The sequence below is a fragment of the Eufriesea mexicana genome, unplaced genomic scaffold (genome assembly GCF_001483705.2).
Source record: "Eufriesea mexicana isolate 0111107269 unplaced genomic scaffold, ASM148370v2 scaffold1723, whole genome shotgun sequence".
Classification (NCBI taxonomy): Eukaryota; Metazoa; Arthropoda; class Insecta; order Hymenoptera; family Apidae; genus Eufriesea; species Eufriesea mexicana.
In genome coordinates, this window is record NW_016909858.1 from 181,220 (window position 1) to 194,940 (window position 13,721).

Here is a 13,721-nt window from a genome sequence, read left to right on the forward strand (position 1 = left end):
TATATATATATATATATATATATATATATATATAATATTAAGACAATTTAGTGTAACTAGGGGGAGAAAATTTTTTTCGTAGGAATTTTAAAATATACAGTGGCATGCATGAAATTAAAGTTATTAGCAGTACTTTCCACAAAAAGTCAGTGGTCTTGATAAATTCGGCATCTGTAATAAGACAATCAGGGATATGTGATCAAAAGTTTTAGTACTTACTTCTTATCTTTTATAATTATATAATATAAATTATACATACCAAAATAATCTTTAAGCACGACTAAAGATAGTAAATAGAGTGCCAATGAAAAAATCTCTGCAAGTATCATAATATGATGCCATGTTCTAATAGTTAATGCTACCATTATTAATTCCGTTAAAACAAGTGCTGTGAAACTTATAGCCACTATATGAATAAATTCATCTTCAAACATTATAAGTGCACCATACATTATTACACCACCTAAAAAGTATTTAAAATAATTAATATATTGCTAAATGGTACACATGATAAACAAAATTTTTTTACATATTCACCTTGATATATGCTTATTAAAATCCACATAAAGAATGTCTTATAGGACAACGATCGTCCCTTACTTAGTTCTTTATAAAGTTCCGGGTAAGTGAGTGCAATTTTTCCTGATACGTCTTTATCTAATACCAGAGAAAATACGGGAAACATCGTATATATTGTTCCATAACTATAAATTTTATTATTATTATTATTATTTGATGTATCGATGTTGTTAATAAATTGTTTTAAATTTGTTTAATTTTTTTCTTACCCAACCATTAAAAATCCCTGATATAAGGACACAGATGATAAATAAAAAACTGCAGAAAATACAGCTTGCATAGTGGAAATAATTAAGCCTCTATGAATAACAAACTGACTCAAAGCAGCAGAACGTTTATAACTTCTGCGTCCGTGAACTAACAGAAGATTTGCCAAATGGCTGAATTGAGAAATAGAAAAATCCGCAGCCAAAGAAGCTTGTCTTCCTTCAAGGCCTTCAAGACCTATACCTAAAGATAAAATATATAGAAATGTAATGATATTTAGCTCACTTTAATATAAATAATACGGAAACAATAATTACCAGCATCTGCTGCTTGTATCATTGATACATCATTACCCCCATCACCAACAGCTGCAGTTCTTTTGCCAGTATGTCTTTGTATAAGACTAACAACTTCGGCTTTTTGCGTAGGGGAACATCGACAGCAAACAACAGCCGGTGAACCGCATGCTAGTTCCAAGAATTCTTGTTCGTAATATTGCAAACATACCTCTAAAGAATCTCCGCTGATGACTAAGGCACAATCTTGTTTTTTTCTAAAGGTATTTAATTCCAGGTGTGCGTCCGTGCGTGTTACCACTGATTTGAAAACATGAAGACTTTGCGTTCGTGAAACTAAACATGAAGATTTTGCTATACAAGTTGCTGTTTCCAATTTGTCGCCCGTTAACATCCAAATCTAGAGATTGCAGAAAAAGACATTGCAAACGAAACTATTATTAAGAGAAACAAAAAAATCTCGCTCTCGTATAATTCAAAATATAATACCTTAATTCCAGCATTTCTTAATAATTCCAATGTCGGTCTTACTCTATCTTGCAACCTATCTTCAACACCGGTTACACATAACAATTCCATTTCCCTTTCTAAACTTTCGACAACTGCAGCAACTCTTGAAACGCGATCACTGACACTCATTCTGGCGGAATTATATCTAAAAGAAAAATATCTCTCGTGTACCTTATTTACTATTTTTAACCATTTTGTAACAAAATGTAATAAATTCGTATAGAAATCAATAGAACCTTGCTTCAAAATCAAGATACTGTTCTTCTGTTAAATTCTTTTTTGCAACAACTAATGTCCTTAAACCTTCTCGAGCCATATTACCACACTCTTCTTCAAGCCAATCATTATACTGTACTATTCCAGACATTACTACGTCCGCACCTTTGAGATAAAATACTATTTCAGAATTAGATTCTTCTCTCACTATTATTCCCATTCGTTTAGTCTCTGAAGTGAATGGAAATATTTGTAGGATTGTATAGTTTAAAATTTTGCCATTCGGAGCTTTCAATTGCATAAAATTTAAATCACGCTTCACTAAAGCTAATCCCATTTCCTCTGTCCACTTGACCAATGCTACTTCATCCGGACTGGAAGCCTGGTAATTACGTTTTTGTTCTGGCAAATAATAATGTTGGTCCGCTTCTGTTTGACTAAAATAAAAATAACATAAATATATATGTTATGATGGTATGATTAACTTAACGAAAATTACCTTTGGATGGAACCAGAATCTCCTGTTTCTCCTGTTTGTATGCTCATTGCATCTAAGGTAGATGATTTGTTTACTTCATCATAAACTGGTGTTACATTATGACACAAAGCCAATGCATGAACTGCATCATATATTCTAGTACTTTCTGATCTTCTTACTTTACCACTATGTATAGATGTTGATGGTTTTACCGGTGAAATTTCAGAATTTGTAGAATAACATGTTTTTAATACGGCCGTAACTTCGTCAAATGTTTCTTGGCCATAAGATATCATGCCTAAATGTAATTTTTTGAAAACCATTTTATTCTGTGTCAACGTGCCGGTTTTGTCACTTAATAAATATGAAATACGACCAAGTTCTTCTGGAATGGTAGTGGTTCTTACAACTGTTCCAGCAATTTCCTTGTCCCTTTGTATACACCAAGCATAAAAAGCTTTCCCCATATCTAAGTTTACTCTTAAACTGATCGGTATTATATAAGAGAATAATAAAACAAAACGAAACATATAACGATACCATGGCCCATTAAATCCTTTTAAAGACATCATTACTAATGCTAGTCCAATTACAGCACAAAACAAGACCTACAAAGTTAATGTTCACTCAATGATAAATTAAAGGGTAAATAACATTATAGGTTACATTAAATATTTTTATGATACAACACCTTTGTTAATTGATTTATTTCCTGATCTAATAGACCAACTTTCGATCGTGGTGCCGAATGATTCATTAGCGATCTAGTTTCCTGTCCGGTATATACTACAATACCAAGAGCTGAACCTGACGCGATAGCCGTGTTTGCCCATAGAGTATTATCCACGCCCAAACTTTCTTCACTACTATATCCATCATACTGTAAATTGTAACATAATCACTAATTACATACAAGTAACAAACATAATATACAAGATAAATTAGATATTTTAGAATGTACCCTTGTAAATGTCCCAATAAAGCTGTGAATATCTTTTTGTGGTTTCTCAACATATATACTAGCTTTTATATCAAATAGTTGAGAGTTATTTTCTAGTTTTTGAGTAACTGGCACAGCCAGTCTCAACTTCCAATCTGTTTCTCCATCCAATTGGTCTGTTCTAACAAAGCATGAACCAGATTTTTCTGTGGTTTGTAATAAAACTAAATCAGCTGGTACTCTTTGACCTTTCTCCACAATTACCTTGAAAAAGGATATTATACGAATAAATGTTTTAATTTTTTTCTTATCTAATTACTTTATGTTTTAACTATCTTACCAAATCGCCTACTCGTAATTTAGAACTTGGTACTAATTCTGGGCTATCAAAACCTTTTATTAATCTATAATATTTTTGGGCATTGACCTCTTTGTCTCTTTTATATCGCCTAAAGTCATCAATTGCTTCTCGACAAATTGTAATAGTTAACACAAAACACAAAGGTCCCCAGTATGTATATAAATACCCTATTCGTATATCTGGTATAAATTGTGATATAGCCATAAGCAGAAAGTATAGATTTAAAAAAAACTTAAATTGTTGAAAAAGAACCTAAAAAGTAAAATAGCAAATATTCTTATTTTATATGATATTAGTTTACAATATAATTAGTAATATCCTTTACCATAGGCAAAAATGTGACAATATTATATTTCTGATTTCTGATAACATTAGTAGGAAATTTTTCATGCATCGGTTGACCAATGTGAATGACTCTAGCTCTTAACTCACGTTCTCTACAACATCTTCTCCACATCCAAGTACAACATCTAAAAAGATATAATAACGAATAAGAAGAAAAATAGAAGAATATATTATGAGCAACTTTTTTACTATATTTCTTTATTGCAATGAATCAATGTTACTAAATTAATAACAAAATACAGATTCCGAGTTGAAAAATGATAGAAAAAAAATATATTATAACTGTAAATATAGCAATCATAAATGACAAGAAATGGGTTTATTATAACATGGAATACATTTGGAAATAAATTCGACGAAATTATTGTATTTAAATCGAGTGGAACATCATAGAGATAACCAGTAATATTTTTTTAATCAACATAAACTAGTAATATGATCCGTAATTTTAATATAAACCAGTAATACAAATCGAAATTTCTTGGGGCAGGTAAAATGTACGTCACCTTGTCCACGAGTTGTCATTCCGCGGTTTAGATATTAACGGAATATCTTCTTTCGATAGCCTTATAACATTGCTTTGTGTCTCCATTTAGATAGGTCTTTAATACAAACAATATAAAGAAACACTTGTATTCGATATTTCACTAAAAAAACGCTGGTAAAAAATTATTCGATATTTAACATAATTCTGTTGTGACATCATAATATCCACGAAGTACGAGCTTACAAGATGAATTCACCAATCTACCGTGCGACTTGCATTTCACATTCCGTTTACTATAATTTCTATATTTCTCTAACATACCCCATTCTAAGTGAAATCTTTCCAAAATGTATTTATACTAGATTTTAATAACTTTATTAAATATACTTATGGTATATTTGAAATTTCTTATATTTTCTTACTGCCCCCTTTTTTCATTGATTATAACAGAATTTCGATAGAGCAGTTTATAAAAAAAGGAAAGTATTAATACATACATATAAATATTTACAAAGAATTATATTAAAGATATATTGTACGATTAATGTAATAACTGTAATTATGCTTTCTAAATTTTATGCAGTTTACATTTTAATAACTATTGAATCTTCGAGCCCACGTTATTAAAAATAAGAAGCATTATTACATGTATTTTATAATTTTCCTAAATAAAATTATTCATTAATTGTTTAGACAACAAATATATTAGAAAGAAATATTTAACTAATATTATATCGTTCATCTTTCTTTTTTTTGGAAAATTTACTTTTATATCCTGAATATTAATATTTTAAATTCGATGGATTTTTCTTATTTATTATGTTGGCTACCATTAAAATTAGTAATTTGAACATCACGAATCGAGCATAACGTTTGCCTTGGTTTGACTTTTAGTTCAAATTAATTAATTGGTTATTGAATTTACAACTTACCCACAAAGGCAGTTCTTTAGAAGTATAGAGAAGTCGTTTATCCGCCGTCTTCGGGAAGTTAAAAGTCGTATACTGTCTTCGGAAGGTTGAAGAAGATAATCAGTTTCTTCGTCCATTTCAAAATCCCGCTCATCTGAGCTCAAACGTAGTGGCATTTCTTCTAACCGCATACTTTTTTTTAATAAATCACTTGATAAATTTTCTTTTCCATTTACTACGGATGCACAACTATTATTATTATCTTCATAGTGTACTATATATGCACTACGTACGAATATATATATGTATATCATATACATACATACACCACACACACATCATATTTCTATATTTACATTCATACATTTTTCTTTGATCGACGAAACATGCTACAAATAATTTCCACGTTTTTATAATTATTACATTATACGTATCACATGATATTACGATATTACACTCTTCGAAATATACTGTACTTATGCAGGTACATGTGCGTATTTTTTGTACCTCGTTCCGGTTAAGTAGTATTGTGGTTTCCGATAGTTAATATTCTGCATTTACTTTTTAGTCTTTCAATAGCAACGTATAAAATGGCACTGTCAATTGACATGTTATCAAATGGTTGAACAATCTTGTTTATTTACAAATTGCGTGTATACACGCGACATGCATGCATACGTGCACAACGTTCTTCTTTCCACGTACGTACGTGTATGCATGGAGAAATATTTTTCGAACGACGATAATAATATTCGGTACTAAACTTTCGAATCATTTCTATTAAAGGCAAAAATATATTGAAATTTGTCAGAATTTTGATTGATTTTTAGACTAATCGTCAATCAACTGTGGTCGTGATACCTCGAACTGGTATTACAGTGCGTGCGGCCATGTTAAGTACTCGATAATCACGTGATTCGTTGGTTATCAAGACGCATGCTCGCAACGTTTAAAATAAATTTTTAAGTTTTACACTTATAAAAGGAACTATAAATTCTATTCTCCTTTTTCTCTTTCCTTCTGTTTTTTATATTTTTAATTTATTTTTTTTCCTTTCTTTTCGTGTGTATATACAAAGAATTGTAAACAATTGGATATTTCGTACCGTATGTATGAAATATTTTTAATACAATTTAATCGTTGCAATTTATTACTCAATCACGATATTATAAAGCAAGGCTAATGTTTTTATCGTATCTTTAAGTGCCTCATTTTGGTATTCTACGCTGATAAGCAAATTTCGGAATAGCCGTGTACTCATTTCTTTTTCGGTTTGGGTCATAAAATCGAGTGTCAAGTAAAATCTATTACATTTAGCTAAAGCGTGTAAAATATCAATGATAGGTACGATATTATCTGTAATCGAAAGATTTTGCAGGCATATGTCTATCAATTGGACAAATAATGTCGAAGGAATTTCTGTACAAAAGATTTTCTCCCGTAAGGTGTGTCTGAAAAGATATTAGATATACCGACATTTATTTCTCAGTCTTTAGGTTGAATTAAGCAGATAACGTACCTTAAGAGTTTAAGACAATTAAATTTTAATTCGTATCCTTTAAGCGTTTTCCAAACTTGCACAAATTGTGCAAACGTGGTGGGAATTTCATTTTCAAGATCATTACCATTTTTAGCTACCGATCGTAGATAATCCCCAGAGTGTTGGTCTTTTGATTTGTCAAGTGACATCATCATATTCGAATTATCAGTATGAAGAACAGAGTTCCAAATGGACTTTGTTTTAGATTTAACATCAGCATGTTCCAAGGGCTTTAAATGCGCAGCATTTACCTGTCAACATATTTTTGGGCAAATTAAATTATTTCACTGCATCGATAGGCAATAGATTTTGCAATTTTCAATGCAAAAATATTCTTACCAGTTGTCTAAAATCTTCATACGTAGGCACCTTTTGTTCCACTGCTTTGAGTTTCGCATCATTCTGTAATTTATATAATCTATCCGCCCTAAGAGCTTCCAGAAGTTCTAGTTCCATATTTTTATAATTTACTGGCAATCTTAGTTTGCTCATTTATATAGTATAGTACAAAATATTTGGCTTTCGATATAGCACAATAGACGAAATAACAAGTTTGCTTACAAGGCAACAAATCTTTGCTATTAGCTAAGGTAAACAGTTGCTATAGACACGATTTGCTATGGATACGATTATGTTGCATGTCAATACCTACTTATTGTACATACTTTTCGGGTAGCAGAGAAAGAGTTTAAATTGTCAGAGTTTACGATATAATATCACGTTATATTTATTATAATATCGATATATCGATTTTATGGAATAGAATACATATGTAAATATATGTGCATATTTATGAAATAGAATATGAAATTTATAAAATAACATTATCCCCCGAGGTTACGATATTCTTTGCTACGTTGCTTTGCCTCTTTTTATACAGCCTATCATGAGTTCTTTTCATCTCTAAAATTTCCTTCATTTCTTCTTTGTCCTCCTCCTAAAATTTTAATTTCATTTTGCGTTTTATTTCATTGTTGTTATTCGTTGAGACCATAATCGTAATAACATCTTTTACCGATTGATTCAATCGAAGTACTAATGCTCTTCGGCCATCGGACATTGGTTGCGAATAATCCATTAATTTTTTAAGTCTTTCCTCTGGACTTACTCCTCTTTCCACTACTAAAACTATACGTGCCCACTGTAATATTAATTCCTATAAAAACCCAACCATTCGAAAGGACGAGATAGTAAAGGGAATGGAGGGAAAGGGATACGTGCTTGTCTTTGCCACTCGTTCCTTGTTTCTGCGATTTTCTGGTATGTGTTTCCCATCATAGCAATTAACATGTTTACCAGCAGTATGGCAACGATAGCCATGTATACCACAAATAGAAACTACAACAGAATAAATTTGTATGTATGTTACGTATGAGGTGAAATAACAATTGATGAATCATGTGTACTATGGAATCACCTTGGATTCGATCTCATGTTGCGTTCTCTCAAACGCGCCATAGTAATCGCCGAAGTTTGTCATACTCATAAGGAACATTGCCATTATACTTTCTATTGGCGATGGCATTGGATTGCTCACCGAATCATCTACTCCTTCCGGTGTATTCGGATTATCAAAGGATAGAAATATAATGTAGTATGCTGAAGAAAGGAAAGTGAAAGTATGTATGTATGTATATAGACCCGGTGCAGTAATGTGTGTCAATGTCACTTGCGATGTAGCCAGACGAACTAAGTACTAAGTAGACGAACGATTAAATCAAACTCCTATAGTTTATTCGATATCGTTAATACTTTGATTAACGACTGTGAGGAAAAAGGAAGCGTCATCGGCATATTTTCTCGCACGTTTAAACGTAATCAACTGGTCGACTCTTGGTCGACAGATTGATCGCGAGTTTATTTTTACCCGTGATCGTGATCCGACACGTAACATCAGTCGGTATGCAGTGGTTTACGCGACGAAAGTTCAAAGGTTTCGAGTTCTTTGCATGATAGGTTTATTATTCATGGAGTGGAGGCATGGTTTTAATTACCTTGAGAAAATCCCATCACGAAGACCAAGTAAATGGAGACAAAACGAAGCAGATCACCCATGATCATTCTGTAAATCATCACGACGAAGGGACCTACCGTTTTGAAACCTCTGCAGAAAAATAGGAAATATGGTGCCGTTGTTAACATCACGACAACTGCCAGCATATCCTCGACTTGGTCGGCACAAGCCAGTCTCAGTAATGGAAAAGACAGTAATATGCAACAAGAGAAGAGGAACATTACTCGCGACGGTGCAGTCATCTAGAATTGTTGGATACCTGTTAGTAAGAGTTTCGTTGTACAAGGTCGATTCATCGACCAAGCATCATCATTCTTTTTCTTCAGGCTTGCAAAGTATTACAAAGTAATGGGGCTAAAGTTCAATAGCTCAACCGATAGCTAGCTATAGGCATATAGAAGAGCAAGCGCCAGAGAAAATGATCGTTCACTGTATCGTCTTACGAGATTTTCGATGAACATGTTAAGACCCAAAAATCTAGCCTCCCGCAATGCCGCAAGAATATAAAGGGCAGCAGCAATTTCCATCAGTATCTCAGCGGTCAATCGAATCTTTGCTGATAATGTGGTTAGTTGCATTAGTCTACACTCTTCTATAAGATTGTTCCACCTGATGTCGGAAAGAAGCAGCTTGAGAAACTCGAACGAAAAAAAGAAATTTAGTAATGAAGGATTAATGTAACGTACCAGTCGGGTTTGTTATTGTCAGCATGCAACACGGCGTCACCGAACAATATCGTGGAATTTATGGAAAGGAGAGTTTCGTTGATAGTAATTTTCAGATAATCCACCGGTGTAGTATCGTTTTTAGGATAGAAATGTTCGATTGTTCGGACAGGGGGCCTATAAGAGTAATTAAAATGTTCGATCTCGTTACGAAATCGACGGTCTGTCGAGAAAACGTTGTTCAAGATAGACGTTAAGTTGGTGAGAATATCGAGCTTCAGCTTATCAAAACGCGCCGCTGTTACATTCCAAGGGAACTTTACGTTCGACGCGAAAGCGGTGATATTAAGAATTTTATCAAAGAGAAGGGAAATAATTTTACTGCTAATGTTTGGGAGAATATGATCTGGCTTTGGAGATGTTGTTGGCAATTCGGTGGGAGATGTGACAGGGAAGGCGGTCGATGTCGCCGCTGGGCCGGGCCGAAGGGTAAAGCTGATCAATGATAGGACGAAGTAAAAGCAAAAGAGAAAAAATTGACGGTAGAACCGAGATTTGACGAATGCGTTCCATTTTGCATTCAGCAGGTCTACCAGAATACCGTCCATTAATTCCAAGTGCTCGTCCTTTTCCTATAACACGTAGCGAAAGAAAAACGTATGTACGTTAATAAAAAAAAGTAAAAGAATTGAAATAGGAATTAAAAGAGATTCTTAACTCACGCCGAACACGACTAGATTCAAAGCTGAATTATGACTGATGCTTCCCGTGGTAACGTCGATGGTATCGACTTGCGAGAGAGGATAAGCCGCGCATGTAATACTACCGATCTGCCAATATATCTCTCTCTCGATATTCAAAATATGAAAAAACATATCGATCCTTGCTAATTTCGCCGATAACGTTAAAGGAGTTAAATGTTGAGCATTTCTGATCGCCAACGACGCACCCACTTCGTACGCCATATCGAATGTAGCCTTGCTTGAAAGAAACTTACTTAACTTACTCATTTATTCCATTCATTTCCCGAGCCAATCATTCATAGATAATTTACCAAGATAATTACCAATTTTTCATAGATAACCAACATGTGTAGGACAGTGTTCCCATTCGTATCTTGTTTGTCAGGATCAGCTCCCCTGGCGAGTATCAATCTGTAACACTCTTCCTGACCCAAACACGCGGCGAAGCTTAAAGGATACTCGCCCCAGTAAACATATCTGTATCATCGCGCGTACGTACATATGTACATACGTTAACGAAATGAAAGATCAGAAAATAAAGGTTAACGTGTCTTTCTTACCCGTTGTAATTCGTTTCCGGAATTACGCAAACCCATTCGTGTTCCACGCTATCCGATCTCGATGCTTTTTGATCCTCCGGGCACATAAAGTTTCCCACACATCTTTCGTGTACATCCGCACCGCTGTCCAAAAGGAACTTTACCATAGCCGGATCTTCGTTCACTATCGCGATGTGTAACGCGCTCTCACCTATCTCAAACGATTAAGCACGATCAACAACATAGCTTTTCTTTATTCACATTTTATTGCCATCGCGTTAACTACTAACCATAATACTCGTCGCTGATGTACACATCGTTTATAAGCTTGGGATAAAAACGTAACAAACGCTTAGCTAGGTCAATGTGAATAGCAGTAGCGTGTAACATACACAAGTGTAGAATTGTTTCCCCGACGGCTCCCCTTTCGCTTAAACTCCAACAGACTAATCTGTTCTTGCTCTTATCTGTTAATATACGATATAATATATGATATAATGAAACAGCTCGATAACTTTGTTACTTTGCGTCTATCTTATTACATATTTACCTATTTCCGTTTCATCGAATTCCGTTTCCTCGTTCATATCTTTTTCTATGTCGTAATCAGCTGGATTCTCCATCGCTCTCAACGGTGGAAGCTATTACGTGAACGACCAGAGAAAATAAAAGATTTAACATGCGTAATCCTGTATAATGCCAGTAATCGAGTATTTATTGTTCTACCATTTTGTGCTTTGGACGATCCTTGTTCCGTAACAAAACCAATTTTTCGATTGGAATCCATTTACCTTTACCCTTGTTGTACAAATACGGTTCTACCTTTGTTCTTAGTGCATGGTCCAGTTCCGCGTATTGTTTAGTTTGCGTTGCTCTTTTCATCATATCTACCAATAAACCTCCTCCTGCTCGAAAACAAAGTTTCTTTCTTTTAATCGCTAAGTCCCTTTACTATCCACGTTACCTGATCTCACTCAACTTATCCACGTATTGGTTCTTTACAAATTTTCAGCAGCTTAGAATAGGTTTGCCGAACGACAATGTTTTAAACAACTTACATACACGTATACACTTATTATTAGGTAGAATTGTAGAATTTAATGCAACAGTACCAAAGGTACATGGATAAGTTCACCCTGAATTCGATTCGGACCTTTCAAGTCGACTAATTTGTAAAACAAGATGGACGAAGTATCCGTCTGTTTCTTCACTCCACTGGCTACGTTGCTCTCCGTATTTCCCATTTTCCTTTTCTCCTTTCCTCCTTTTCTCCTTTTCTCCTTTTCTCCTTTTCTCCTTTTCTCCTTTTCTCCTTTTCTCCTTTTCTCCTTTTCTCCTTTTCTCCTTTTTCCTTTTTCCCCTATCCCCTTTCCCCTTTACCCTTTACCCTTTACCCTTTACCCTTTTCTTCCTGCAACTGCTAAAATGACACAAATGATCTTCGATATCACCGATGACTGATACTAATCGTGTAAGCAAATCACGCAAGCAAACTGAAATTCATTCACGTATCGTTCTTTCTTCCGCTTACGTTACCATGCAGTATTTTCTCAATATCGATCACGCAAACGGCATCGCCAAGAGATATTGCAGTTACGCATCAACAGTCGTTTTTGTGAAATTTTCCAAATAGAACCGGCAATTAATCTCTTATCGTTCAAAATGCGTAATTTTATCGATTGTGTATTATCTACCTTCGAAACGAAATTCACAGTGCGTACGTATAGTGCAATCAATCGGGCCTAAAACTCTATGTAGATTTGTATTGACATATTTCAAGACTTGATTAATATTTCCAACGTGCTGTATCGTTCGAGCCTACTGTAAAAATATCTTATTAACGGAAGGAGATTACATTATTCAGGAGTGGAGTTACTCGTCGATAGAAGTAGAAAAAAATAAAGGATGATCCTGAAAAACGAACAAAATCGTTTGTTCACAAAATGATATTATGAATGGTAGTAGGTAGGTAGGTAGGTGTGTATATATAAAAACAAAAAACAAAAGCCAACCATCCCCTTCTACGAATAAAAACAATATAAATATAAAGTTTTTTTCTTTCCATTTTCCAAAGGCTCCGGAGGGATTCGAACCCTCGATCTCCTGTTTACTAGACAGGCGCTTTAACCAACTAAGCCACGGCGCCTCGTTGTGATATCCGTTTCGATCAATCTAATTAACCTGTGCTACATTAAATGATTTAATTTTTTTAAGTAATACAAAAGAAAACCAATTTCATTTCATCATATGATACAAAAAGAAATTGTGAGAAAAATGGATGAATTTATCGTTTCAGAGTTATAGTTGCATTTAGCTATGTAAAATATCTCATCTATATATGCATATGTATGTGTGCGTGTGTACGTGTATGCATGGCACGCGTTTGTACACGAAGAGATATATAAGATATAAAACATATCGGACAAGGTGGCTCGTTGGTCTAGGGGTATGATTCTCGCTTAGGGTGCGAGAGGTCCCGGGTTCAAATCCCGGACGAGCCCTTGGTTTGTACTTTTTTTTTTCCCTCTTCGTCATCATTTTTCTTGAAATTTTTGCGTATATTATAAATATATGTACCGACAAAATCATCATATTTACAGAGTTATTTACCATTCGCTTTACGCGTTTTGTATAAAAAAAATTAGGTGAATTTTTTCTGTATATACATTACATATTTTTGTGTATATATATACATACATATCTGGCGTCAGTTTTTATGGGATATTCCATCTTTCGTATATAATATCCTATTCCCGTCTTTTCTTTCAGTAGTTACACGACTACTCTCGGGGTTAAACTCTAAATCACGTTTATTATTATTCAAAACTATATTATAATGTAGCTGGAAAAGGAAAACGAGTAGATTCTAAATAGGATAACCTATAGAAAT

General features: G+C 34.0%; 3 protein-coding genes and 2 non-coding genes across 6 annotated transcripts; 1 reads left to right on the plus strand and 4 right to left on the minus strand.

Annotated features, from left to right (window-relative positions):
* Positions 1–37: 37 nt before the first annotated feature.
* Positions 38–5,543, minus strand: LOC108548620 (probable phospholipid-transporting ATPase IIB). Of its 2 annotated transcripts, none has more exons than XM_017901649.1 (13): positions 5,352–5,543; positions 3,913–4,057; positions 3,567–3,839; positions 3,248–3,490; positions 2,978–3,166; positions 2,308–2,894; positions 1,829–2,245; positions 1,572–1,737; positions 1,104–1,482; positions 789–1,029; positions 538–704; positions 260–463; positions 38–171 (listed from the first exon to the last, which is right to left on the minus strand). In XM_017901649.1, exons 1-13 carry the CDS (start codon positions 5,519–5,521, stop codon positions 38–40), a joined length of 3,315 nt encoding a protein of 1,104 aa, XP_017757138.1. In that variant the 5' UTR covers positions 5,522–5,543. The 2 variants fall into 2 exon arrangements, with proteins under 2 accessions (XP_017757138.1, XP_017757139.1); XM_017901650.1 differs by lacking the exon at positions 5,352–5,543 and adding an exon at positions 4,439–4,674.
* A 937-nt stretch (positions 5,544–6,480) lies between these two features.
* Positions 6,481–7,362, minus strand: LOC108548621 (coiled-coil domain-containing protein 103). The gene is made up of 3 exons (XM_017901651.1): positions 7,210–7,362; positions 6,850–7,121; positions 6,481–6,781 (listed from the first exon to the last, which is right to left on the minus strand). Exons 1-3 carry the CDS (start codon positions 7,360–7,362, stop codon positions 6,481–6,483), a joined length of 726 nt encoding a protein of 241 aa, XP_017757140.1.
* A 319-nt stretch (positions 7,363–7,681) lies between these two features.
* On the minus strand, positions 7,682–12,075 carry nan (transient receptor potential cation channel subfamily V member nanchung). Its single transcript, XM_017901725.1, has 14 exons — positions 11,985–12,075; positions 11,558–11,736; positions 11,382–11,472; positions 11,122–11,298; positions 10,853–11,042; positions 10,616–10,769; positions 10,272–10,526; positions 9,571–10,181; positions 9,328–9,493; positions 8,865–9,126; positions 8,288–8,469; positions 8,092–8,208; positions 7,886–8,011; positions 7,682–7,807 (listed from the first exon to the last, which is right to left on the minus strand). The coding sequence occupies exons 1-14, from the start codon at positions 12,073–12,075 to the stop codon at positions 7,682–7,684; spliced, it is 2,727 nt and encodes a 908-aa protein (XP_017757214.1).
* An 828-nt stretch (positions 12,076–12,903) lies between these two features.
* Positions 12,904–12,977, minus strand: TRNAT-AGU (transfer RNA threonine (anticodon AGU)). Its single transcript has one exon. It is a non-coding gene; the product is annotated as a tRNA-Thr (tRNA).
* Positions 12,978–13,260: 283 nt separating this feature from the next.
* On the plus strand, positions 13,261–13,332 carry TRNAP-AGG (transfer RNA proline (anticodon AGG)). The gene has a single exon. It is a non-coding gene; the product is annotated as a tRNA-Pro (tRNA).
* Positions 13,333–13,721: the final 389 nt, after the last annotated feature.